The following is a 25,836-nucleotide window of genomic DNA, read 5'->3' on the forward strand; positions in this document are numbered from 1 at the left end:
ATCTCTGGCACCCAAAGAGCTGTGTGTGCTTTTCTCTGCACTCCTCCCTAGCACAACCTGACTGGTTCCACTCCCTGCCTGTCTCCCCATCAACTTCCCTTTCCCATGCATTCCTCTACTTTATGAGAAACCTCATCCCATATGACTGTGCTGTATACAGACCACGAGTTTCAGTTGTTGTTGGTGGTGTTGCTTCTGCTGCTGAATCCTTTCTGGATGCTTCATCAATTCCGGACTTTTCCATCCTCTCAGTTGCATCTGTGAAACAATAAGCTATTATAACGACTATGAACACATTGGTTGGATGGTGGGTGTTTTCCCTTCCAAGCTCAGAGTATTAGTCTCTTGTCAATCATGAAAGCTCACAGAATTTGCTTTTATTCTCCTGCACTTAATCTCCCTAATATAGGAACATAATTTTTAAAATAGATGCACATCTACAAATGTCAAGGATTTCATCGGTACAAAGTTGAAATGGACAACAACATCAGGCCAAAAATAGGAGGTAGGCTGTATGAACTGTGTATTGATTTGTAATGATTTGTTTGGTCTCTGGACCGTAATAAAGATTGTTGCTGTTGTTTTTTTTATATTGTACGTTGATATTTGATTGTAAAATTTTACTTTGAAAAACGAAATAAATAAATAATAATAAAAAGACTATAGAGACAACAAGTTGGACATGGAAAAGAAGCAGACAGAACATTGTGCATTTCCCATGCATCCCTCTACTTTATGAGAAACCTCATCCCATATGACTGTGCAGTATACAGACCATCAGTTATAGTTGCCGATAGTGTTGCAGGATTTGCGGGTGCTGGCTGCTCCATCCTCTCAGTTGTGTTTAGGAAACAACAAGCTAGAATAAGACAACAACAAATGGAGAATAAGATTATGAGCACATTAGGTAGAAAGTGGCATCAGTATTAGACCATCCTTTCCCGTAAAGACGTTGTTGAGTCCAATATACAGTATTTTTGACTCTATAAATCCAATTGAATCTAGCAAGACTTTGGACACCACGAGTTGGACCTGGAAAAGAAGTAGAGGGGAAGCCATTTTGTTTTCTTTTTGCAATGACCCAGCCTGACATCTGATGCTGTGGCTAAAAGAAAGAAAGAAGGCGGCTGTTGTCTAATCCGGTTTCAAAGCCATCTGAACTAGCAGCCCTTGATATGCTAGTAAATGGGTTATCCGAAGCCTTATATTTTCTGGATCATGATCTGGATCTGGATAAATAAATTGGGCCCATGAATCAGAGCAGCACACCTGTATTGCCAGGGAATAAAACAGAATGTGATGCTCCTGGTTTGCAATGTAGCTGGAGCTTTAATATAAGGAACATGGCTGTTGGAGAAGAAGTGAAAGGAACTTCATGGCTTGGCCAGCTATCAAACACCTGCCTGCATGGGGGAAGGAAGGAGGAAGCAGTTGACTGGGAACAAGGAAAGTAACCTTACAGTGATTGAACTGCACAGATAAAGAATGCAAATGAAGGCTCACACCCACATGTGTCGACTCCCAGGCCAGATCAAAGGAAGGGAACGGAATTACATCATGAATTACATCTGTTGCCAGCTTGGCATGAGACCTACGCTACAGACTACCATATTTTTCCGTCTATAAGATGCCCCCAGGTATAAGACACCCCCTATTTTGGGGGACTCCAAATTAGCAAAACACCCCTCAGCACAACCCATGTATAAAACGAGCCCCAATTTTAAACCTAAGTTTTTAGCTAAAAAACCCTAGTCTTATACAAGTAAAAATACGACATATAAGGACCAGAAGCTGAAGGAGACAGGGAGATCTTGATACATTGTTCTAGGCTCCATTCCAGAATGTGAAGAGAACGACTATCTACCAGTCTGAAGTATCCCAGATAAGCCTTCCAGATCTCCATCGGCTGGAGAGACATGAAGAACTAAACCTATTCTATCTGTTTTGTTGTTGTTGTTGCCTGAGATATTTTGCTTATTGGTTATATTGCTAGCTTTGTAGTTTATTCCAGTTGCTGTTGGCTTTATATTAGACTGCATTCCAGGTTGCTGATCAATTTCTTTCCTGATGTTTACCAATTAATAAGAGTTTGTCTCTACCTAAGAGTCTCTGTCCAGTGGAATCCAAAGAACCTCTTGCTTGCCTGATGGTTGCTATTGGCCAAACAGCCAGTAATACAGTGATACAACTGGTAATATAGCACCTGTAGACAGTCCTCAAATGTTCCACCACTCTGTTTCATTGGATGACCCTGAGTTCTAGTATTTGAAAGAGAAAGACCACCTGTAGTTTATAAAAGCTCCTTATCATTTAGCCTCTTAGTGACCTTTTGGCCCTGGAATGAGTCCCTGCAAATATCAAAGCTTGTAAGGAAAGTGTTCCACCCATCAGACCTCTTTCTGTTTGGATACCTTGGTGTTGTCATGAAACAACCTTTTCTCTAACTTCTTCTTATTAAGGATGTTTCATCCTCCCACTGGCTAAGAACCATCTCCCTTGTGATGTCAGGCATTCCAGAACTCCTCCCATTTAGGCCATACCATTTCCTGATTGGCTGCTGATCATATCCAATCAGCATTCCACATAAAGCATAAATCCAGGGAAATGTTGGTTTCAGATTTATTATACTAATTAATTTTTCAAAAGTTATTAGTTTTATTTTTTATTTAGGCCGGGTACATACTTTACCTTCAAAGCATATCCCCCAGAAGCATCCTTACTCCTCATAAACTCTGCTAGTAATATTGGAAAGCTTTCTATCTCAACACTTGTACCAGGAAATATGGCAAAGTGCATTAGTGTAAATCTTCATTTGCAAAGTTAAAGCACAAAGACAAGGAACAGAAACATTCAAATTTCAACATTTTTGGTCTACATTTAATAAATGTGTCATCATCAAAACATACATGCCACCAGTGCTATTTTTCCACACTCAAAAGGTACTGGAACCTACCATGAACACCTCCCTTGCTCTCTCACAATGGTGTCCACCTGGGAGGTGTCAGAACTGAGTTCCAGTGAGTTCCAGATGCAAAAAAGCCCTGCATGCAACTGACCTTCAACCAATGGCAACTCATCCAGAACTGTACTTGGAAAGGTGGGATGGGGGCACATTGGACTTGCCTTGCACATGCACACTCTCTGGCTGGGAAGGAAAGCTCCCAGACACACCACTTCCCGGGGCACAGGTGTTCTATGTCACACTCCTGGAGTCGGAGTTCCGAAGCACAAATATGCTCCTTTGGGGCTTGTCTTGGTACCAAAGGAAGAAAAGAACCCCCCCAAATTTTTTTTTGGCAAATTCTAAAAATCCTCGAGGATGGGCCTGTATTATGTCTTATTTTTCTGTGGCTTCCCATATTGCTTGATAAGACGTTATATCTTCACTCTTTGAACTGCTCATTTGTTTCTAACATAACACAAAGTATAAAATATAAACCTGAAGCTAACACATTCTTGTTCTTCTGTTGCTCAAAATAATTTCATTCTGAATTGAAAGCTCAGTCCTTGAGGGAACTCCCAACACACTGGGTTTTCTCAAAGCATCTGCTAGGAATTTGTAGTCTTTCCTTTTATTTAGGAGTCTAGTTGGGATTTCCTTCACTTGGAATCCTTTGTAATCCTTTGGATGTCAGTCTGTAGGTTGTTCTGAGTTTGCAAAATCTTGCCCTGTATGGTTCTTGTAGAGAATTGAACTAAGCAAACTCCTGGAACTTTCTCCTGGAGAGCCAGTGTGGTGTAGTGGTTAAGAGCGGTAGTCACGTAATCTGGGAAACCGGGTTCGCGTCTCCGCTCCTCCACCTGCAGCTGCTGGGTGACCTTGGGCCAGTCACACTTCTGTGAAGTCTCTCAGCCCCACTCACCTCACAGAGTGTTTGTTGTGGGGGAGGAAGGGAAAGGAGAATGTTAGCCGCTTTGAGACTCCTGAAGGGGTGTGAAAGGCGGGATATCAAATCCAAACTCTTCTTCTTCTTCTTCTTCCTTGCTCTTGCAGATGGTGATTTAGTGCTGTGTGCCCACTCAATTTGTTTCTCCATCTCATCTTCCTTGGTATCCAGAAATTTCTCCAATTCTTTAATCAGCAGTTGTTGTTGTTTTTTTTAAAATTCTTTTTATTGATTTTCGTTTAAATAACCAAAAGAAAACAAATCAACAATATCAAAAAACATCCATACACAACATAAAAGTAAAATAAATTTTCATTACAATTCTTTGTCTCCTTCTTTAAATCTTTCCTCTACGTACCTATTGACCTCCTTCCCTCCTGATTTTGGGCTTCTTAATAAAACTTCTTTCTTTTTTCTGCAGCTTCATTGTTAATGGTTTGCGCATCGTAAGATTTATATCAAACCTGCTGTGGTTTTTAAGTTTCTATAATTTCCTTCAATGTATGCTATATATTTATTCCAATCACTAATAAACTTTGTATCTTTTTGGTTTCTGATTTTTTGCGTCACTTTTGCTAGTCCAACATATTCAAATAATTTTGTTTGCCAATCTCTAATAGTTGGGATGTTTGGGTTTTTCCAATTTTGTGCTATTAATATTCTAGCCGCTACTGTCGCATAGTGGAATAGTATCAGGTCTTCTTTTTTAATTTCGTCCCCAATTATTCCTAGTAGGAAGGCTTCTGTTTTTTTTGGAAAGGTGTATTTAATTTTTTTTTTAATTCATTCTAAATAAGTTCCCAGAACTTCTTCATTTCTTCGCAAGTCCACCACATATTGCCTTCTTTGATTTTACACTTCCAGCAAGCCTTATTTCCTGTTTTGTACATTTTTCCTAATTTTGCCGGTGTAATGTACCACCTATACATCATTTTTTCCAAATTTTCTCTAAGCATAACACAGGCCATGAATTTCATTCCTCTGCTCCATAATTTCACTCAATTATCATATTCTATATTGTATCCCAAGTCCATTGCCCATTTTATCATAACCTCCTTTATTTCTTCATCTTTAGTATCCCATTCTAACAATATGCTATACATTTTAGATAATAACCAAATTCCCAATTTTTTTTTTTTAACCACCTTAATTCCATTCTGTATCTCTATTTTTTCTCTTACATCTTTTTCCAAATTTTTGGTCAACATTTTTGCCTTTAATTTATTTAACTAAAACCGGATAGTTTACCATACTCTTCTAATATTTCCAAAGCCTTACTAACACTTTTTTGCGGCTCTTCTAAAGATAACATCAAATCGTGTGCGTACGCTTTTAGTTTGTATTCCTTTGTGCCTACTTTAATCCCTCGTATCTCTGGTGTTGCTCTTATTTTGTTCGTGATTACCTCCAAAACCATAATGAATAAAAGAGGGGATAGAGGGCATCCCTGTCTTGTTCCTTTTTCAATTTTAAATGAATTTGTTAAATTGTTATTAATAATCAGTTTGGCAGATTCGTTCAAATAAATCGCTCTTTATTTTTATTTTTTTTAAATAGATATTTATTGAAGATTTTCCATTTTAGTAGATTAAAAAGCCAAAAAGAAAAAAGAAAAAGAAAAATTAAAAACATATACAGTTTACAATCCTTATTTTTCAATAACATATTTCCCTGACTTCCCCTCACCTTCCCTTCTTATATTCCAATTCAAATTGTTAGTTCAACAAGTTCTTATCCCCAATTTTTTAACTTTTTAATGTTTAATTCATTGTAAAAACCGATTTTACCTTATAAACATCAAAATTTATACATCAGTACTCATTCTTAAATCCTTTTTTCTAAAGTCGACCCAAATTCCCTTCCACGAATTCCCCACTTTTCATACAAATAACAAAACAGAATAAAAATAAAAAGACAAGTTATAATTATACACCCTTTGTATCCCCAAACCCGACCCCATCCCCTTTCCCGGTTTCAGTCCCCAACAAATGTCCATCAGTCTTAATCTACTATCAGCCTGGGGATCTCACGCCCGAGGCTCTTAATTGTCTCTCAGTTCCTCTCTGCTGGTTTTTTTGATAGTCCTTAATATTAAACACCAGATCTCGGAGATGCTCTAGCCCGATGAGGACAATGTTTCTTCCAGCCAGACCTCCATACTTAAAAGTGGAGCCCAAATCTTGTTTCTTACTCCTTTCAAATCCAAATGTCCCCAAAGCTCCAACTTTCACCTTAATCAAATTTGTAATCCTTGGGTCTTCAGATCTCCACAGAGAAAGATCTCTCCATTCTTCAATCCCCAATTCAGACCAGATTTTCATCATCAAGTTCTTATTTTCCTTTATAACCATCATGTCAGGCCTCTGGCTCTCCTTTGCCATCTGCAGTATTATATCTCCTCCTTCCTTTTCCTCAAAAACAACATGTGTCTCTTTCTCCACACTCTCAAAGTTCTCAAATTTCTCCTCTTGTCCAGCTGCTTGGGCTTCCTGGATCAAATCCTTATCAGATTCAATGAACTTATTTACTGTTAAGTCCAGAGTTGAAACGTTGGTAGCCAAAACATCAATTTGGCCTTGTAACTTTCCCAAGAGAAAGAAAACTCTGTCCAATTTGGCTTGAGTTTAATAATAATAATAATAATAATAATAATAATAATAATAATAATAATTTTTTATTTATACCCCGCCCTCCCCAGCCAAGGCCAGGCTCAGAGCGGCTTACAAGCAATAATAAAAACAAGATGAGTGATTACAACTTAAAAACAAAAATAAAATACAACATTAAAATAATGGAACATTAAAATATTAAAATGAAGCCTCATTGCAGGAGAAGGAAAAGAAAAAAGAAAAAAGGGGGGGAGGGAATCAAATTGGCTCCAATCCAAAGGCCAGGCGGAACAACTCTGTCTTACAGGCCCTGCGGAAAGAAATCAGATCCTGCAGGGCCCTGGTCTCATGAGGCAGAGCGTTCCACCAAGTTGAGGCCAGTGCTGAAAAGGCCCTGGCTCTGGTTGAAGCCAATCTAACTTCCTTAGGGCCTGGGACCACTAGGGTGTTGTTATTTATGGACCTTGAGGCTCTCCGTGGGGCATACCAGGCGAGGCGGTCCCATAGGTACGAGGGTCCTAGGCCGTGAAGGGCTTTAAAGGTCAAAAGCAGCACCTTAAATCTGACCCTGTACTCCACCGGGAGCCAGTGCAGCTTGAAAAGCACTGGATGAATATGCTCCCATGGCAGAGACCCCGTGAGGAGCCTCGCTGCAGCATTCTGTACCCGCTGGAGTTTCTGGGACAGCTTCAAGGGCAGCCCCGCGTAGAGCGAATTACAGTAGTCAAGCCTGGAGATGACTGTCGCATGGATCACTGTGGCCAGGTCGGGGCGGGAAAGGTAAGGGACCAACTGCTTGATGCGGCGAAGGTGGAAAAATGTCGCCTTGGCTGTTGCTGTGACTTGCGCCTCCATGGAAAGGGAGGCGTCAAGGATTACACCCAAACTCTTAACGGAAGGCAATGGCACTAATTGGGCCCCCGCAAGAGAAGAGAGTTGGTCCCTCATCCCCATGCTATCCCGACCTAGCCATAGGACCTCTGTCTTCGAAGGATTTAGTTTCAATCGGCTCCCCCGAAACCATCCAGCCACAGCTTCCAAGCATCTGGTCAGTGTGTAAGGGGCCGAGTTGGTGTGGCCATCCATCAGCAGATAGAGCTGAGTGTCATCAGCATATTGATGACAGCCCAGCCCAAAGCTCCGGATAATCTGGGCAAGGGGGTGCATAAAGATGTTAAAAAGCATTGGGGAGAGAATTGCGCCCTGCGGCACTCCACACACCAAGGAGTGGCGTGACGACATTTCCCTCCCCAGTGCCACCCTCTGTCCCCGACCAGAGATAAAAGAGCACAACCAGTTACGGGCTATGCCCTGTATCTCCATGTCTGCAAGGCGATGGTCCAGAAGATCATGATCGACCATGTCAAAGGCTGCTGACAAATCTAAAAGGATCAGCAGTCCTGACCCGCCTCGATCCAGTTGTCTACGGATATCATCTGTTAGGGCAACCAGAGCCGTCTCCGTCCCAAAACCAGGACGGAAACCGGACTGAAATGGATCTAATGCCGATGTTTCCTCCAGAAACCTACCAAGCTGTTCAGCAATCGCTCTCTCAATTACCTTACCCAGGTATAGAAGATTTGAAACTGGGCGGTAATTGGATAGGTCTAAGGGATCTAATGATGTTTTCTTTAAGAGTGGACGCACCACTGCTTCCTTCAGTTCCCCTGGGAATGTCCCCGTGTCAAGGGACAAATTGATAATTTCAACCAGGGGGGTCCGTGCAACATCTGGACACTCCCTAATCAGCCAAGACGGGCACGGATCAAGGAGGCAGGTGGTGGGCCTACCAACTTGGAGGAATCTATCCACATCAGTAGGGAGTATCCGATCGAAATGGTCCAAATGGAGTTTTGCCTCCTTCAGCCATTCTTGTAATGTCCCAAAACCTCCTCTAGAGGGATTTTGGTTACTTAGTATTCCTTCCAGTTCAAATCCAACAATCAAGTTAGTTTGTGTCAGTTCTTCCTTGTTTTCAACAAAGTATAGCCCAATTGTAGCAAATATAACCAGCAGGGACAATAGAAAACAAAGTTCGCTTTTCCCGTCTTGAGAGCTAATTTGACAGCTGTCAAACTCTTCAATATCTCTCCAACAGGCTCTCTCACGGATCACTCCCGGGGGGAGTGCCTCAGCTCCGAAAATTAGCTCTTATCCTCCAGTAAAATTGCTTAAACTGCCAAATCGTGACATTAATATCTTTTACCCAATAAAAAGGAAAAAATCCTCTCGACTTTAGTTAGCTAGTCCTTGCTTTAGATTATTTACAAGACGGGGAGACGGACTTCCTGTTTGCATCTTCCCCGATCGTGCCTGATTACTTTTTTTTTCCCTTTAAAGATCCAATTTCCGTACTACTCACGGGTTGCTGCTTTAAGGTCCAATTGTTCACAAGAAGAAGTCAGCGCTCTCTGACCATGGCATGCGGCTTCACTCCGCAGGAGAAGCAGTCGACTCTCAGCACCGCGCCACTCACCCCGTCCCCCGTTCCGAAGCCTTTAAAAAGGCTCCTTCACAGGTCGGGGGCGCAAATGGTGCCCGCCGAGTCACCAGGTTCACAGGCTTCCCCGCCTGTGATTTTTAAGGGTCCCTGCGTCACCACAGCGGCAAGACCCAAATCCTGCGGAGCCGATATCTTATTTATCACATTTTGTTTTTGCCTTCTTCGCAATTGCCAAGCTAATAATTTTCCTGTTTTGTTAGCTGATTCAAAGTATTTTTGTTTCATTGACTTAATTTTCCATTCAACTTCTTGACTTGTTAGCATTGAGTACTGTGTTTGTAATATTTTTATTACTTGTGTGTTTTGTTCATCTTTAGGATTTACTATTAATTTTTTCTCGCATTCTCTTAACTGAATGAGGATTTCCTCTTTCTTTTGTTCTCTTACTTTCCTCTTATAGCTGTTTTGTTGGATAAGAAAACCTCTTAGAACCGCCTTGCTGGCATCCCAGACTACATCTATACTTGTTTCTTTATTAAGATTCAGACTGAAATAGTCTTTTAAGGTAACTTTAGCATTTTCAATAACCTCTTCATTCTCCAGTAAATATTCATTCATTTTCCACCTGAACCCACCTTGTGATACACCTTTTATTTCAAAAACTATCGAGTTGTGATCGGAGAGAGTTCTAGGTTGGATTTCACATTTCGAGGTTCTTAATGTTAATTCTCTTGAGACCCAGATTTGATCGATTCTGCCCCAACTCTTATGTGGTTCTGAAAAGAAGGTGAATTGTTTCTCTATTGGATGCTTATGTCTCCAATGTCTATTAAATCTAAGTTTTCTTCCAGATTGTTAAAGGATCTTGGCAGTTTCCCTTGGTCACGTTTTTTCTTTTCTGACTGTCTGTCTATTTCTGGTGCCGGCACTCCATTAAAGTCTCCCAATAATATTGTCTTGTTACACTCTAACTCTAACAATATTTGTTCCAGCTTCTTAAAAAAATCCATTTTATTCAACTTCGGGGCATAGATGTTTATCACATTAAATTTTTCACCCTGGAAGTTAATTTGTACCCCCAAAATCCTTCCTTCATCGTCTTTGCAGATTAATTTGGGTTCTTTGACATATATCACTACCCCTCTTTTTTTTAACGATAGAATTAATAAACTCAACCCCCAATTTTTTGTTTGTCAAAATATGTTTATACTTTTTAGTCACGTGTCTCCTGTATACAGATTAAATCAAAATTCTTTCTTTTCAAAACATTCTCAATTTTATTCCTTTTGTTTTTTTCATTTAAACCGTTCACATTCCATGACAAAATTTTCAGATTCATTGTTATGCCTACTTTCGAATCTACAACAAACTAATAATTTAAATTCGAGTGGTTTTGTTTTCTGTGTCTTCTTCTTCTTCTTCTTCTTCTTCTTCTTCTTCTTCTTCTTCTCCCATTGCTCCTCCTCCTCCTCCTCCTCCTCCTCCTCCTCCTTCTATCTTCTTGTTCTTTTTCTTTCTCTCTCCTTCTTCTTCTCTCCTCTAAGTCTCCATTTCTTCCTCCATATCTCTCCTCTACTTTTCCCAGATCTTTCTCATATCTCCGCAGAAATTTCTTCACTTCTTGGGTCTCGGTAATCCTGAATCTTTTATCTTTATAAAAGAAGGAGATCCCTTCTGGGAACTCCCATCTGTGGTGTATGCCGTTTCTTTTCAAAACACTTACTAACTGTTTATAACCTTCTCTCTTGCGTAGGAGTCTGGTTGGTATTTCTTTAAAAATGATAATTGGTCCACCTTCAATTTTTTTTTTTTTTGATATCTTGTTTTTAATATTGTATTTTTCATGTCTATCGAATTAAATATTACTAAACAGTCTCCTGGAACTTTTTTTTATTTTACTTGTTGAGACCTCACTTTTATTCTAAAAGCATTTTCCATCGTATAGGCGACCTCTTCTTCTTTCAATTCCAACCATTTCATTAATTCTTTAGTCATTTTTTCTTTAATGTTCTCATTTGCTTCTTCTCCTACTCCTCTAAACTTTAGGTTTAGCTGTTTCTGTTTCATTTCAATCATTGCTAAATTGTCCAAAACTTGATCTTGAGTTTTATTCAACTCTCCTATTTCATCTTTTATCTTTTCTGTCTCCTTCCTTTGTTCTTTCATTTCTTTCTGTATCTTTTTGTTTGTTTTTTTCCATAGTCTTTGATCGAACTGTTAAATCCTTAATCTTACTAGAGAGTTCTCCTACTTGTTGTTGTTTAGTCGTTTAGTCGTGTCTGACTCTTCGTGACCCCATGGACCAGAGCACGCCAGGCACTTCTGTCCTCCACTGCCTCCCGCAGTTTGATCAAACTCATGCTAGTAGCTTCAAGAACACCATCCAACCATCTCATTCTCTGTCGTCCCCTTCTCCTTGTGCCCTCCATCTTTCCCAACATCAGGGTCTTTTCCAGGGAGTCTTCTCTTCGTTCTCCTACTACTCCCTCTATTTTCTTGTCTATCGACTCATGCATCTCTCCTAGCTTTTTCTCCATATGTATTTCACTCTGTTTGAATTCCTCCTTTTAGCCATAAAATATCTAGGTCCTTAATTTCTTCTTGTCGGGATGCTTTCCTATCTGATGGTGTTCCTCCTATCTTTTTTCCATTTCCCCCCGACATTTTCTCCTTTTCCCCTTTTTAAATTTAAACTCTTGTAATATTTATTCTCTCCCCTAGAGGGCGCACAGTCTTGACCAATTTTAATCAATTGTCAATCGATATATTCAACAGCACTTAAATTTTCCCTATCTTGTGCAATCTAATTCCAAGTTTCTCACCAAATAAATTCAAAACACATATGGGATATTTTTGTAGCAAATATAGCAAATCAAATTATTCCCAGTCTCTTTAAGTTCTTCCAGAGACACTAAAATGTTCTTCATTTAAATTTAACTTGATGAGTTTCCAAATCCAAATCCCAAATATCAGTTAACTTCCCAATTCAAAATCCCAATTAATAAACTTACAGTCAATGAACTCAGAGTTAAATTAAAGTCCGAAATTAATTCACAATTAGTTCCAATTAGTTCAAGTTAATTCAATAATAGCCTTGTGAGAAAATCGTTAGTTATGTAAAGATAATGACCTTGTAAAAAGGCCATTAAAGAAATAATGATCTTACAAGAAAACCTTTGTGTGAAAAAACCATTAGAGAGATCATAAGTTTAACATATATCCAACTTTTGTTATAAATAGGAGCTCCCTGTTCTTTCTTTTCCTTCTGTCCGATCTGCAACCACTTGATTAGCCTAATCCAACTCAAATATTTCGTCAGGATAAGGTGACAGATATTTAGAAATCTAAGTTGCTTCTATGTCCAAAAAAACACTAAGGCAGTCAATGGAAAAAAGTAAACGCAGTCTCTAATATACAGTCAGATAAATTCTAAACAGCTAATCCTCCGACGTCCACTGCGAACCAAAAAAGGAAAAAAGAGGGTCCCAATTTTATTTATTTTTTTTAAACTCTATGGTCTTCAGCCACTTGCTGGCTTAATCCAATATTGGGCTGGGTTGAGGGGAAATCCAGAGATCCAAGATTAAATCCAGGCCATCAAATGGAGGGGAATATATGCCCCAGTAATCATAAGTACATACCTCTATAACTCAGTTCATGTATGATTCCAAAAAGCTCAAAAAATTTCAAAATCCAGGATATTCAAAATTAAATCCAATTGGTCGAATGATAAGAGATAAATGTCCAAATAAACATATATGTATAACCCTGCAAGCTCAGTTCATATAGGATTCCAAACAACTCAAAAAAAAGAGGAAAAGAAGAAATTAAGAATCCAAAGTCTTCAAAAGGGAGAAGTTAAAGTCTAAAGTTAAGGTTTGAAAAAATTTAAATTCTTACTTGTTCGGTTGCCTAAGTTGTAATATAAGAGGTTCAGGATTTAAACAGAGAAGATGGTGAGGAGAGATTGTAATTTAGTAATTGTTCTAAAGCCTTTATGTTATTATTTCGTCTTTTCTCTTCTCCCCTCCTTCTCCCTTGTATTCCAATTTAAAGTTTAAGGTTTCAAAATATTTCTCTCTTTATGACCACTCTGTTCAGTTCTTTCTATTATTTTTTAATACTCTCCCCAGAAAGAAAACAAAGTCTCTAAAGGTCTTTTTCGTTACTTTTGTTTTATTTAGTTTCCTTTGCCTCGCTTAAGAATTGCTGAGGACTTTCACATTTCTGTTCCTACAGTGGGTGAATGGTCACTTCCTTTCTTTACTCTTGCGATTTTGTATCCTGTGCCATTTTCACTCCGAAAAATGGGTCGGGTTCCTCACTTAAATCCTTCTGTATCCAGAGCTCACTTAGTGTATTATCCAATTTTTTAGCCAAAAAAATACTCCATAAACACTAAGGGTTCTGTTCTTAAAGTTACGGAGGTTTGTCGCTTTTCCAGTGGGAGCTAGAGGCATTGCAACACGGAGTCAGCGGTGCTTACCGTTCGCGTTTCTCAGTCCCGTCGCTCTCGAGTCCCTTTTTAAAAAAAACCTCGAAAAAATGTCGGAACCACTCCAACGCTGCTGGGTAGCTGGGTGTCCCCCTTGAGATTTTTGGGATCGCAGTGCCTTTGCGTAGCCCCCAAGCCCCCGTGTAGCTTGGGAAAGCCCTTCAGCGGCTTCTCCGCGCTCCCTGCTGCTTGCGATCCAAACCGGAAGCAGTTGTTTAAACCCTTCCTCTCAATCCAACATCATTCTAACATTCATTAATTTTGCAATATTTCTGTAAATAGTCTTTAAATTTCTTCCAATCTTCTTTCACCGTCTCTTCCCCCTGATCTCGAATTCTGCCAGTCATTTCTGCCAGTTCCATGTAGTCAATCACTTTCATCTGCCATTCTTCTCTAGGAGAGTGACCAGTTCATCCAGTATTTCTGTGTTCTGCTGTATTGCAATCACCTGTTCTTAGGTTTATGTGATTTGTTCCTGCATCTCTTTCACTTGATTTCATGTCTCTGATTTCATTGACCAATAGTGTGTTGTTGTTTTTCCAGTTTCTTCCAGAGAGATATGCCTTTAAAACAGATCACTTATTTCTTTGGAGCAATCCCTTAAATCCCTTGCAACTTCTGCAAGTGTTGCTGGCTTAGTGATACTCTCATTACTGTCAAAATATCACTTACCGGTAAATCTCCTTCTTGTTGAAGTTGGTTTTTTATATTCTGTTACTGCCATTTTGTACATTTACCCCTGTGTGTCAGTGTTGTATTATTTATACTTCAATTTATCTCTCAATTTCCAAGCGCTTGTTGCTAGTTTCTCACCATTTGATGCCGCTGTTGTATTATTTATAGCTCACTCACTGGATCATCCCCTTGTTGTGGTGAGTGGGCTTGCAATTCCTATGACCCTTGTGAGTGAAGCTGTTGGGAGTCTCATACTCACAGCAGGGTCACCAAGGCGGTAAGGTCAAAGGAGAGGAGCTAGACAAAGAATGATCCAAGAAGTTCTCAATGGCAACCCAACCCAAAAAATTCCATGGCAATCAACAAATGGTAACGGGGGCGGGACCATGAAATCTGGAAGCCCCAAATCCTTTTTTTAGATCTTTCCCCTCTGCCTGTGCCTTTCCTCTATATGGAATTTTATTTTTCAATGCGTCTGTCAGTAATTTAGTTATTTGGTTTTCTAAGTAATCTACTAGGAATTTCCTTCGAAACGATTATATTCTTTTCTATTTGTAATCTTTTTTGGTAATTCATTTGTAATATTGTGTCTTTTATTGCACGTGAATTGGAAACTACCAGGCAATCTCTTGGTAGTGTTTTGGTTTTTGCAAAACTTGATTTTATCTTAAACATTTTCTCTTTCAAATTCTCCAAAAATTCTTCCTGAATCCCTTTCCATTCTGACAACTCTATGATTACCGTAATTTAAGTCTTATATCTTCTTATGATTCTTCTGGAATTCCCCAGAAACAAAGATTTGTTTCTTCTGGCGCATTTCTAGAACAGCTATTGCATCCCAAGCTGATTCCTACGAAGCACTCAATTCTGCTGATTCCTCCTCATGGTCCTTTTTTAGGTCTTTCCCCTCTGCTTGTGCCGGTTTTGTCTTTTCTTCTAGACTTTCTGTCTTAGTTTTAAGGTCCAGTACTGTCATTCCCATCAATTCTTTAATTTGTCCTGTTGAATCCAATACTAACTTTGTATTTTGGTCAAGTTCACTCCCCAATGCCTAAGCGTTTCCCCTATTTCCCCCCCTTAAATCCATAATCATATCTGTGAGATCAGTTTTTGGTTCTAATTCCTGGGCCAAAATCCTTCTCCCCTGTGCTGGAGTAGTTGCAGAAGTTCCAGTCGGGACCAGTGGTTTTCTTGCAGCCATATTTTGATATTTATAATTCAACAATTTAATTCTATTCATTGACACAATCTATCCCAATTAAAACACAGATTTTACCAATATATATATTTCTATAACCACTAGGTGTCACACTTCCTCTTTTTTTATTATGGATTTTCAACAATTAACAATTTATCAAAAACACATCATCCTAATTTTTTCTCTCCCCATTTCCCCCTCCCTCATCCCCTAAAAAGAAAAGCCTGCCCTCCCACCCCACCCAGACTTCCCTCAGCTCCTCTTTCTGGTTTCTCAGCACATATACTCTACGTGTTACAGAGTTGTAAAGATCCTCAGTTTATCTTTCAGTATATTACCAATAAAAAGTTTGTGAATGTATATTCAAAACCTGCCAAGGAGTCCAGTTCATTTTGTTGTTTCTTTAAGTACTTCGTAAAAGGTTCCCATTCTTCTTTAAAGTCACATTTATCCTTGTCACGTAGTTTATGTGTCAGTTTTGCCAATTCTGCATAATTCATCAGTTTCTCTTGCCACAGTTATTTAGTCAGGATTTCCTCATTCTGCCATCCTTGTGGTATTAAGACACTTGCCGCTGTTGTTGCATACATGAATTTTTTTTTTTCATTTCCTTGGCAGGTCTTTTCCCACAATCCCTAACAAGAAAATTTCACGCTTTTTTGCAAATGTTAATTGGAACATTTTCTTCAACTCATTATATATCATTTCTCTTTAAAAAACATTTTTTTACTACACTCCCACATGTGATAAAAAGTCCCTTCTTTTCCCTTAAATTTCCAACACAGATTTGAACCAGTTTTATACATTCTTCCTAACTTCACTGGTGTTATATACCATCTGTACATCATTTTCATATAGTTTTCTTTCAGCAAAGAACAATATGTGAATTTTAAATCAATTTCCCATAACCTTTCCCAATCTTCCAACATGATGTTGATGAGGAGATTTCACCCCTCCCATACCCAAGAATCTCCTGACCATCTCCTGATGATCTCTGCTGACTCTCCACAGAGAAGAGGAGGCGTGTCCTGCCTATTTACTTATTCTGCCCAGCAACATATCTGTGTGTGTGAGAGAGAGTCAGTCAGTCAGTGTATCGGAGAGAGTGAGAGTGTTAGAGATCCTAGAGATTAGATTGCTGCTAAGAGCAGCTGCAGACTCTCAGTGTAGCATTGCTTTATGCTCAGAATACTTAGCTCTGTATATAGTTTTGTACCATAGTTGTAGTTATAGAATAAAAGGAAGATATTTTACAGAGCTGCTCTCCGAGTGGTTTATACTCTGCAAGACTCTGCAAAACTCTGCTGCGCAACGACTGAAGTATTGAGACAGTGAATCCGGTGCTCTCAGCTCTAAGCTGTGAGTCCACAGCACTGTGACCGTTTCCTGCGGGAAGGAGGTCTCTGGCGGTGCTACCCAGCTCGCCCAGCCCAGTCGGGGTTGAGGTGCAAGAGTCCAGTTGGTGCACTGGCTCTAGGGCGATGCTGACAGTTAGGGCCTATATCTTGTGCTCATTTAATCATAACTGATTTCACCTCTTCGTCTCCCATTCTAGCAGGATGCTATATGCACCTTTTAACAGTTTTACTTTCCCTTCTACCTCTTCCTTTTGACATCTGGATGTCATATAGCTAAATCCTTTCTTGTTGTCTTCTTTGTATGTTTTGTGTAATTGTTGATAATGCAACCAACTCTGAAAATGGTCTTTTATTCATCATAATCTCTTAGTTTCCATTTTCCATCTTTACTTTCTTTCCAAGTGGTTTGAGCAGGAAGGCTTCATGTGGTGAGAGCCACCTAGGGGACTTCTGTTCTAACAAGTCTTTATATCTCTCCCATACTCTCATTAGTGATTTCCTAATTATATGGTTATAAAAACTTCTATGTACCTTCCCTTTCCCATACCATAAATATGCGTGCCAGCCGAATCTGTTATCATGTCCTTCCAGTTCTAATGCTTCTTGCTTTTCCAACTTCATCCAGTCCCTGATCCATACCAGGCATGTAGCTTCGTAATATAATTTAAAGTCTGGGAAGGCAAACTCGCCTCTATCTTTAGTATCTGTAAATATTTTATATTTTATCCTTGGCCTTCCCCCCCCCATGAACTTAGAAATTTCCTTCTGCCATTTTTTAAAACGTTCATATTTCAGGATTACTGGGACTGATTGAAAAAGGAACAACATTTTTGGCAGCACATTCATTTTAATCGCTGCTATTTTCCCTAGCAATAAGAGATTCATTCTGTTCCATATTTCTAAATTTACCTCAAGCCAATTTTTTTCATAATTATCTTTATATAAGTTTATATTTCATGATGTTAACCATATCCCTAAGTACTCAACCTTTTTTATGGACTTCTATCTCAATAGTTTGCTCTGAATCATTTTCTTCTTCTTCCTTCAAGTTTTTGACTAGTAGTTTAGTTTTGTTCCTATTTAGTTTAAATCCTGCCACTTCCCCAAATTTCTGAATCTTTTCTATTACTTTGGGGAGTGATGTTTTTGGGTCTTCCACTGTTATCACTAAATCATCAGCATATGCTTTTAATTTAAACTCGCTTTCCCCAGTTTTTATACCTATAATCTCTTTGTCTGCTTTTATGTTTTTGGCAAGTACTTACAATACCAGGATGAACAGCAATGGTGATTGTGGACACCCTTGTCTGGTTCCTTTTTGGATATTACATTCGTCCGTGATCACCTGGTTTATAATTAGTTTTGCTTTTTGCTCTAAGTAGATTGCTAATATTCCTCAATATCATAACTTCCTTTTTTAAACAACAATTATTTTCCACATTCTCTTCAAATCTTTATATGTCTTTTCCCAGGCCTTTTTAATAATTTTACATTGCCACCACATAAGGTAGCCTCTTAAACCTTTTGCCCTCCCTTCCTGTTTCTTCTCTATCACAATCAAAGCCTCCCAGATCATTTCACGCATAGCAACATTCACAAGAAGGAGAGAAGAAAACCCGTAAGATGGCTTTGCTTTGTGGGCTTCTTCTCCATCACCAACTTCATGACACCTAGAAACAAAAAAGCAGGTCCACCACAACACTGTCAGTTGGAGCTTTAGGCTTTTCCTCATTGGGTTGCATTGCAGCACTTATTCGGGAACTCAATCATGCCCCCCCCAGCTCCTTTCAAAGCAGCAGGGAAGTGAGAGAGAACTCACATTTCAGGTTGCAGGACCCTGAAGAGTCTAAAGAGATCCCTTTAGTTTTTTAGGTGTGCACACTGCCTTAGCGCTTCCCCTACCCCCTCGCGAAGACCGTGCCCGTCAGACCAATCAGGCTCGCGCTCTGTCTGCCATTCCCATGGCACCTGGAAGTCCAGACCCATGGTTTCAAGTTACAAGAAAGGAGATTCCAACTAAACATCTTTCTGACACTAGGAGCAGTTCAAGAGTACAACAGTCTCTCCCCCCCCCCGAGGTTGTGGACTCCTTTAATGGAGCTTTTAAAGCAGAGGTTAGATGGCAATCTGTCATGGAGGCTTCAGTTTGAGGTTCCTGCATTGCAGAGGGTTGGACTAGATGACCCTCTGAGTCCCGTCCAACTCTACAATCCCATGATTCAATGATTCTAACTTTCAAGCATGTAGTAAAGCCACATGGCAGGATGGAATCCACCTAGCGGTTCTGAAAGCCAGCTTCAGTTCTTCCCTCATGAAACACCCCCACGACCTCCTCTTTCAGAGTTAGGAAAAAGGATCCATGGCACAAGACACAAGTATCATATATACCACCAAGATGATATCCTTTTGTCAATAATTAATTAAAATATCAGTTCTCCTTGGCTGGGTATACAGGACAGATTGAAGCAACCACAACCATTTCCAGCTGTCAATCATGCAAGACGTGGCAGAGAGGTCTGTGAGGGGAATCAGAGCTTACAAGGTTAACAGCTCAGAGTCCTAGCGTCGTCCTGTCTGTTCTGGGGAGGAGCTTTCTCCACATCCGGAGAAGCTGGTTTCTTTGTTCTGTCTGACTTTCGGTTTTGTCCAGCGTGGAGGATGTTTTCATGCCAGACACTGGCTGATTTAGTACTGCTGTAAATGGTGAAGGGTGGAGGTCCTGCAGGCTTCCGTTGAACATTTCTGCTCCTTCAGACCTCTGAGCACAGCAGAGTAAAACACAGCAAAGTGACCTTCTGTGCGTGCAAAGTGTGCGTAAATCAGAGACTGCACTCAGCTTCTCTTCTACTCTAAAGGTAAAGGTAAAGGTACCCCTGCCCATCAGGGCCAATCGTGACCGACTCTAGGGTTGTGCTCTCATCTCGCTCAAGAGGCCGGGAGCCAGCGCTGTCCGAAGACACTTTTGGGTCACGTGGCCAGCGTGACGAAGCTGCATCTGGCAAGCCAGCACCAGTGCCGCACACGGAAACGCCATTTACCTTCCCGCTATAAAGCGGTCCCTATTTATCTACTTGCACTTAGGGGTGCTTTCGAACTGCTAGGTTGACAGGAGCTGGGACCGAACGACGGGAGCTCACCCCGTCGCGGGGATTCAAACCACCGACCTTATGATCAACAAGTCCTAGGCACTGAGGTTTTACCCACAGCGCCACCCGCGTCCCTCTCCTCTACTCTAGAAGTATTTATTTACAGCTGTCTGTACCTGAAAGGTTCAGGAGAGTCACAAAAACTGGTTTTTGTTTTTGTGGATGACATAATTCATGTCTCAAGGGCAGACAATCAGGTGCAGACGTTTGCCAAAGAGCTTGGAAAATGTTTCCAAATCAAGAACCTGGGTTCAGTGAGTTTACCTAGGGGTACAGATAGACAGGTCTGAAGATGGAAGCTTCTTGCTCAGTCAGAAAGGCAAGATTGAGCAGTTGCTTGAGAAGTTCAGAATGTCTGATTGTGCAGGGGTTAGAACACCCATGGAGACAAGCTACATGAAAGAGTCAGCTAGCAGAACACACTGAGTTTGAGAATGCTGAGAACTTTCAGTCAGCTCTGGGTAGTCTGCTGTATCTTTCCCAGTGGAGCAGGCTGGACATTGCTTTTGCTACCAATCGGCTCAGCAGGGAAGCTACAAGTCCAAGTGTGCAAGCCTGGAATGGTATTAAGTGGGTGCTGAGATACCTGCAGGATACCAAGGACTTCTGTCTCAAACTGTCAGCTACAGGTGATGCCAAATTCATGTGCTGGACAGATAGTGACTGGGCGAATCTGGATGACAGGAAGTCTGTATCTGGGATGGTCATAAAGTTTGGGGAATATCTAGTTGGGAGGAAGTCCCGGAAGCAGAGTCTCATTGCGCTGTCCTCTACTGAAGCTGAGTTCAGCGCAATGTCAGAGCTGTGCTGGGAACAGGAGTTCTACAGAAGTCTGGTTCAAGAAATCTGCGGGGAGTGTTACTTGCCCATCACTGTTTGGGAGGACAATCAACCCTGTCTGAAGTCGGCAGAGTCTGGGCAGTTTAAGGCCAGAACCAAACTGTGAGGAGAATCAGAACTTACAGGGTTAAACAGTTCTGTGTGAAGTCTCACATTCTGAGGCGTGGTTTTGTTCACATACAGGAATCTTTCTTTGTGTGTGAGTTACTTTCGCTTTTAGCTGTTGAGCCGGAGAGGATGTCCGCTAGTTCCCCGGGCTGATTTATGATGTTTTTCTGTACCTAATTAAAGCCTTCTTAGATAGCAAGAAGCCTGCGAACAGACTTTGATTTATCACCCACACAAGGCATTAACCGCTGCTGTGAAACTCTGCTTGGAGTCAGGAAGAAAGCTTAAGGCTCACATTTGGCACAGGGAACTGTGCTGGACACCATTACATCTGGACATACGTTTCCAGAATGTGTGTCAGAGTGTCCAGACAGGCTTGGTGAAGTTGCAGTACTTCCCAAGCCAGAAGAACCTGGCAGATGGGTTCACAAAACCTTTGAGCTTCCAGCGTCATGGGGAGTTCTGTGAAGGTTTGGTTTTGGGGTAAGTGGTGATACTTACAAGCCCCCAGCAGCGCAGGACAAGAGGGAGTGTGAGGGGAATCAGAGCGTACAGGGTTAACAGCTCAGAGTTCTAGTGTCATCCTGCCTGTTCTGGGGAGGAGCTTTCTCCACTTCTGGAGAACCTGGTTTCTTTGTTCTGTCTGACTTTCGGTTTTGTCTGGCGCAGAGGATGTTTTTCCTGCCAGACCCTGGCTGATTTATTACTGCTGTAAATAAACGCTGATAGAGTAGAATGTTAGCTCTATATGAGAGTAATGTTAGCTCTATATGAGAGTAAGGGTGCCAGAATTTCAAGTGATGAAGCCAAAGTTGTATTTGTGATTAGTCTGCTAGAAGAAGGCACCAGGTGCTGGGTGGCCCCCATTCTCATTGGCTGGCATGCAGGGTTGTCCTTATGTGCCTTGTAAGGTAGTGGTGATGAAGATCAGAAGGGGCAATGGGGCATCAAACACATAGAGTAAGGGAACAAATATTGGTATGCATTGCAAATAAATACATGAAACAGAAAACAGGCTATGACTGGACCCTGCCATTCTCTATTTTTGTAGCCATCTACGTTTGAGCTTGCAGAATAAGGTCTTTTCAAGGTGTTTTTGAGGGCTGATGCCAAAGAGTCCCATAATCTAGATGGCAGAGTGTGGATTGTGCATTAAAACAGCAGGGTGGGGTGATCTCTTGGTTTTGCTTTTGTGTAGTGATCATGAGATCCAGTTTCGTTCATCTTAAAGTGTCTTCTTAGAGCCAAGCATCATCTGGCACCTTCTTACAAATATACGGCAGTTGTAGATGACATTCTAATGCCATCCAGCAAGTATCAATGCATTCAAAGGTCATTGCAGTGCAGTCATGGTTCAATTCATAATGTAGCGAATAATAAATCCAGTACCTGAAAAGAAAAGAAACAGCAGCACTGACAAATCAAGATTGGATGTTTACTTCCTCACCCACTCCCCGTGCCTTCTACCATTAAAAAGAGGTTCAGCTCTTTCTCTCTTAACATCCACCCACAATAGGAATGGATTTTTCTCCCCAGATTTTAGAATTCTAACCAATTTTTTTAAAAATCTGTGGGTCAAGACTGTCTCTTTTCTTTTCACATGAAGTGATTTCTCATAGGAAACTACAAAGTAGTGAGGGAGTCACTTTGGAAGGCTCAGAGGTACACACAAGAACAGTCAGTCAATTTAGTTTGGGCAGTATCCAATGCAGTACTTCTGCTATTGCCAGGATTTCCATTTCTGCAACAGAACTGGCCCTCTCTCCTTTCCATATGCACCCACATCCTCCTCAGATCTGCTCTGGACTTTTGTGGGTGTTGGAGAGAGGGTTTTGAAAGAGAGATCCTTACTTTCTGATAGCAGAGTTAGCACAGTAGCAATTATTCTGAGCATATTAAAACCTTGTTAGATTTGCATCCGCCTTCATCCACCTCCTCTCACATCCATCACCCACCCCATGCATGAGTATAGCAATGACACTATACAGAAACAAAAATAGCTATGTCTACAAATGAAATACAAAATATAATCTATAACCACAAAGCCATTATATAGTTGTCTGAAATGATATATCTCTCACATATATATCTTATCTAAACCTTACATGCTGATTCTATGTTTACTCTAAGCAATTATCCATAGTTGATAAAGATATCACCCTAGCCCCACACTTATTGTCAATTCTGGTAAGGCCTTGCATTCTCCAGTGTCCATTGTATACTGAATCAAGTCCCACTACACAGCACTAAAATTCTGTGATAAATGTATTCTATAAATCCCTCTTTTTTAAAGCTCTCTATGAATCTATTCAATTGAAATTACTAGTAATGGTGTAGTGGTTTTTTTTTACTCCCATGAGATGTTTGGGTGAGATCTGCCCTTTGATCAAGTCTAAGATCACATACAGCAGTGGTTCCCAATTGGTGGTCCATGGACCACCCACTCAGGGGCTTCTTGGTGCCATTCAAATAACAAAAACTGCTGCAGAGATATCAAAATGTTCAAAGGTAGGGTGGCCCATGGCTTGGCTTTTGAAAAACAAGGGGTCTGCAGTATTTAGCTAACTGGGAACCACTGGCATACAAGGTTTAAGTTCCCAGCTAGTATTATACAACCTCACGGCCAGTTTGTAAAGTTTACTCAATACAAATACGACAGAGGACGAGATGGTTGGACAGTTTTCTTGAAGCTACCAGCATGAGTCTGACCAAACTGCGGGAGGCAGTGGAAGACAGGAGTGCCTGGCATGCTCTGGTCCATGGGGTCATGTAGAGTCGGACATGACTAAACAACTAAACAACAACAACATTGGGAGATTTTGATCTAGGAGACCTTGCCAAATTTAAAGCAGCCCTCTGTTAATCCACTCTTGGTAAAAAATGCCAGACCAGTTCGCTCTTCTACTACCAAGCTGTGGATACGTGAGATCTTACTCTGACCTTGTACATCCATCAACATAGGTTGAAAAGAGTTTTTAGATACTTAAAGGAAACCATGAACTGTCTTAAACTGCCAGCTGACAGCAAAAACAATTAGGAATCTGTCAGGGCTTCTTCAGTTGTGATCCCTGCTCTGCAGGTGTTGGACTAGATGACCCTTGGTGTCTCATCCAACTCTAAATTTCTATGTGTCTATGATTCTATCCAATAGAGTGACATGAACTACCCTCTCTTACACACTTACTTCATCTGCTACTATTATTTTAGGTTTGAGATTGCTGGTTATTCAGATTGTTTAGCAGATAACAGCAGAAATACTTTCCTAAAGAGAGTGTTGCTCAGCTTTAGGTTCTTGTTAGTCCTTTTGAAGCTGAGCTAATCAGCACAAACCATTTAAAAAGATGCCTTCTTCCTCTTCTGAATTACCACATTCATTAGGCTAGAGAAGCAGGAAGAGTAGCCTTTCTGCCTCTGCAGCCTAGTGAGAAGCAGCAGTCACTCACCTGGACAGTGATGTGGAGGAGTACATATGTAGGTCTTTGGTAGTAGAGAAAATTGCATGGCAAAATATATTTAAAGAGGGAAAGGATCAATTATGTAAACAAAATCTGCAACTTTTTGGAATGCATGCCATTAGCAAATATTTCTTCAAAAACTTACTCGTCTTCAGGTAGTTTCCCCGATAGCCATTTCCATTCCTCATTCTTGTCTTTAAAGAGTCCAATCCAAAAAAACTTTCTACGACCTTTTACTTGATTGTTTATAAAAAACTACGGTAGGGGTGGAGAGAAAGAAAAAACAGAAAACTTCAGTAGGAATGAGGAGCATCCCAAAACCTTTCTAGACAATTTCCCTTTCTTGGGGAGACTATAATCCTTTGCAGACATTGAACAGACATAAAACAAAAACATTTCAAAAGGAGCAGGTGACACAATTGAAGACCCAATCCATATTTTTTGGGGAAGCAATGATCAAAATTATACATAGTATTCCAAGTATGGTTGCATCATGCACCAAGAATAATTTTGGTATGGAGGATGCACTATTGTCCCCCTGATCCAAATTATGATGATGCTTATGATTGATGATGATGAAATCAAGGAAGTATTCCAAAGATGAAATACTGTAGTGAAGGGTAACTTCACCTGCCCTCACCAATACTGGCTACATATGTCTTCCAGTCATGACACAGAGTTAAAATTTCCAGATACTATAAATGACTTTGCCATAGAACATCTTGAAACCAGCGGGACAGTGACCTGTGCAGCAAATACTCTAATTTTGGTACCCATGCATGTTTGTTGGTACCAGAGACACTGGAATCAGTCTGGCTGTGGTATGCTTGATGGGCTGAAGGTGGGGTCTCAGTGATGTCTGGGCTCTGCAGCACCCCAGTAGCCTCTCTGCCTGGGCTAAGGGGCTGGGAGAGGGATATACCTTGCAAGCTCCTCTAGAGTCAACTCCATGATACTCTCATGCCAGAAGGTTAGGGTGGTGAGGGAAGCCTTTTTTCTAAGCACTCAGTACATCTCAAAGAGCAGAGGAGGAATCTACAGGAAATCCAAGGGATATATTCACCTCAGGTATCTACTCCTCCTCTTCCTTCAAGAACTCCTTCCTGACTGCCAGGTTCAGGCTATTAGAGTTCAGCGGTTCTAAGCAATCTTAGTTAACCCCAGATGGTAGCAGCTGGTCCCTGCCCCACCCACCCCTTAGCTTGACTGATGGAGTTGCTGTCTTGGCTGCATATAGGTGTATTGGAACTTCTTAATTGGATAGTGATGATAGGATCCCTTTGCCTCAAGATCCCCTACCTTTTTCAATACTTGGCTTTGATGCTCACCTGTTCTTCCACTGTCTCTATAGAAATGAGCTTGGCTCCTTCCCTCTCACACTTTTTTTGGGAATCGATCCATGAGCGTAGCTCACCAGAAAACAGATAGAACGCATTTGAAAATATAACCCAGCCATCTTTCAAGTTTTTAGTAAGGATGTCTTTGAGTTAAGCCAGAGGACGAGACGAAGAGAAAAAGAAAACAAGATAGGGAATTTAAGGGGAACAAAGTTGTATTTCTGTGCAGATTTCAATTATTTTTGTTAAGTTCATTTCTGTGGCCACATGATAACATATATTCAT

At 40.6% G+C, this 25,836-nt stretch overlaps 1 protein-coding gene across 20 annotated transcripts in view; it reads right to left on the minus strand.

Moving 5' to 3' along the window:
- LOC310685874 (uncharacterized protein) overlaps positions 1 to 25,836 on the minus strand; it is a 92,216-nt gene that overhangs the window by 14,600 nt on the left and 51,780 nt on the right. For 19 of the 20 annotated variants that reach the window (XR_014515578.1, XR_014515579.1, XM_083458945.1 and 16 more), the window contains 3 exons: positions 25,543 to 25,694; positions 24,360 to 24,469; positions 21,777 to 22,148 (listed from right to left, as the gene is read on the minus strand). The exons of the other annotated variant lie outside the window; for it this stretch is intronic. Coding sequence is in view for 17 of the 19 variants with exons in the window: in XM_083458945.1 (XP_083315071.1) it covers positions 21,998 to 22,148; positions 24,360 to 24,469; positions 25,543 to 25,694 (413 nt within the window). In the remaining 2 variants the exon portion in view is untranslated. Of the gene's footprint in view, positions 1 to 21,776; positions 22,149 to 24,359; positions 24,470 to 25,542; positions 25,695 to 25,836 lie in introns of those variants that run through there. 20 annotated transcript variants of the gene reach the window in all.

Source organism: Podarcis liolepis, assembly GCF_965112155.1.
Source record: "Podarcis liolepis genome assembly, chromosome: 9".
NCBI classification, from domain to species: Eukaryota; Metazoa; Chordata; class Lepidosauria; order Squamata; family Lacertidae; genus Podarcis; species Podarcis liolepis.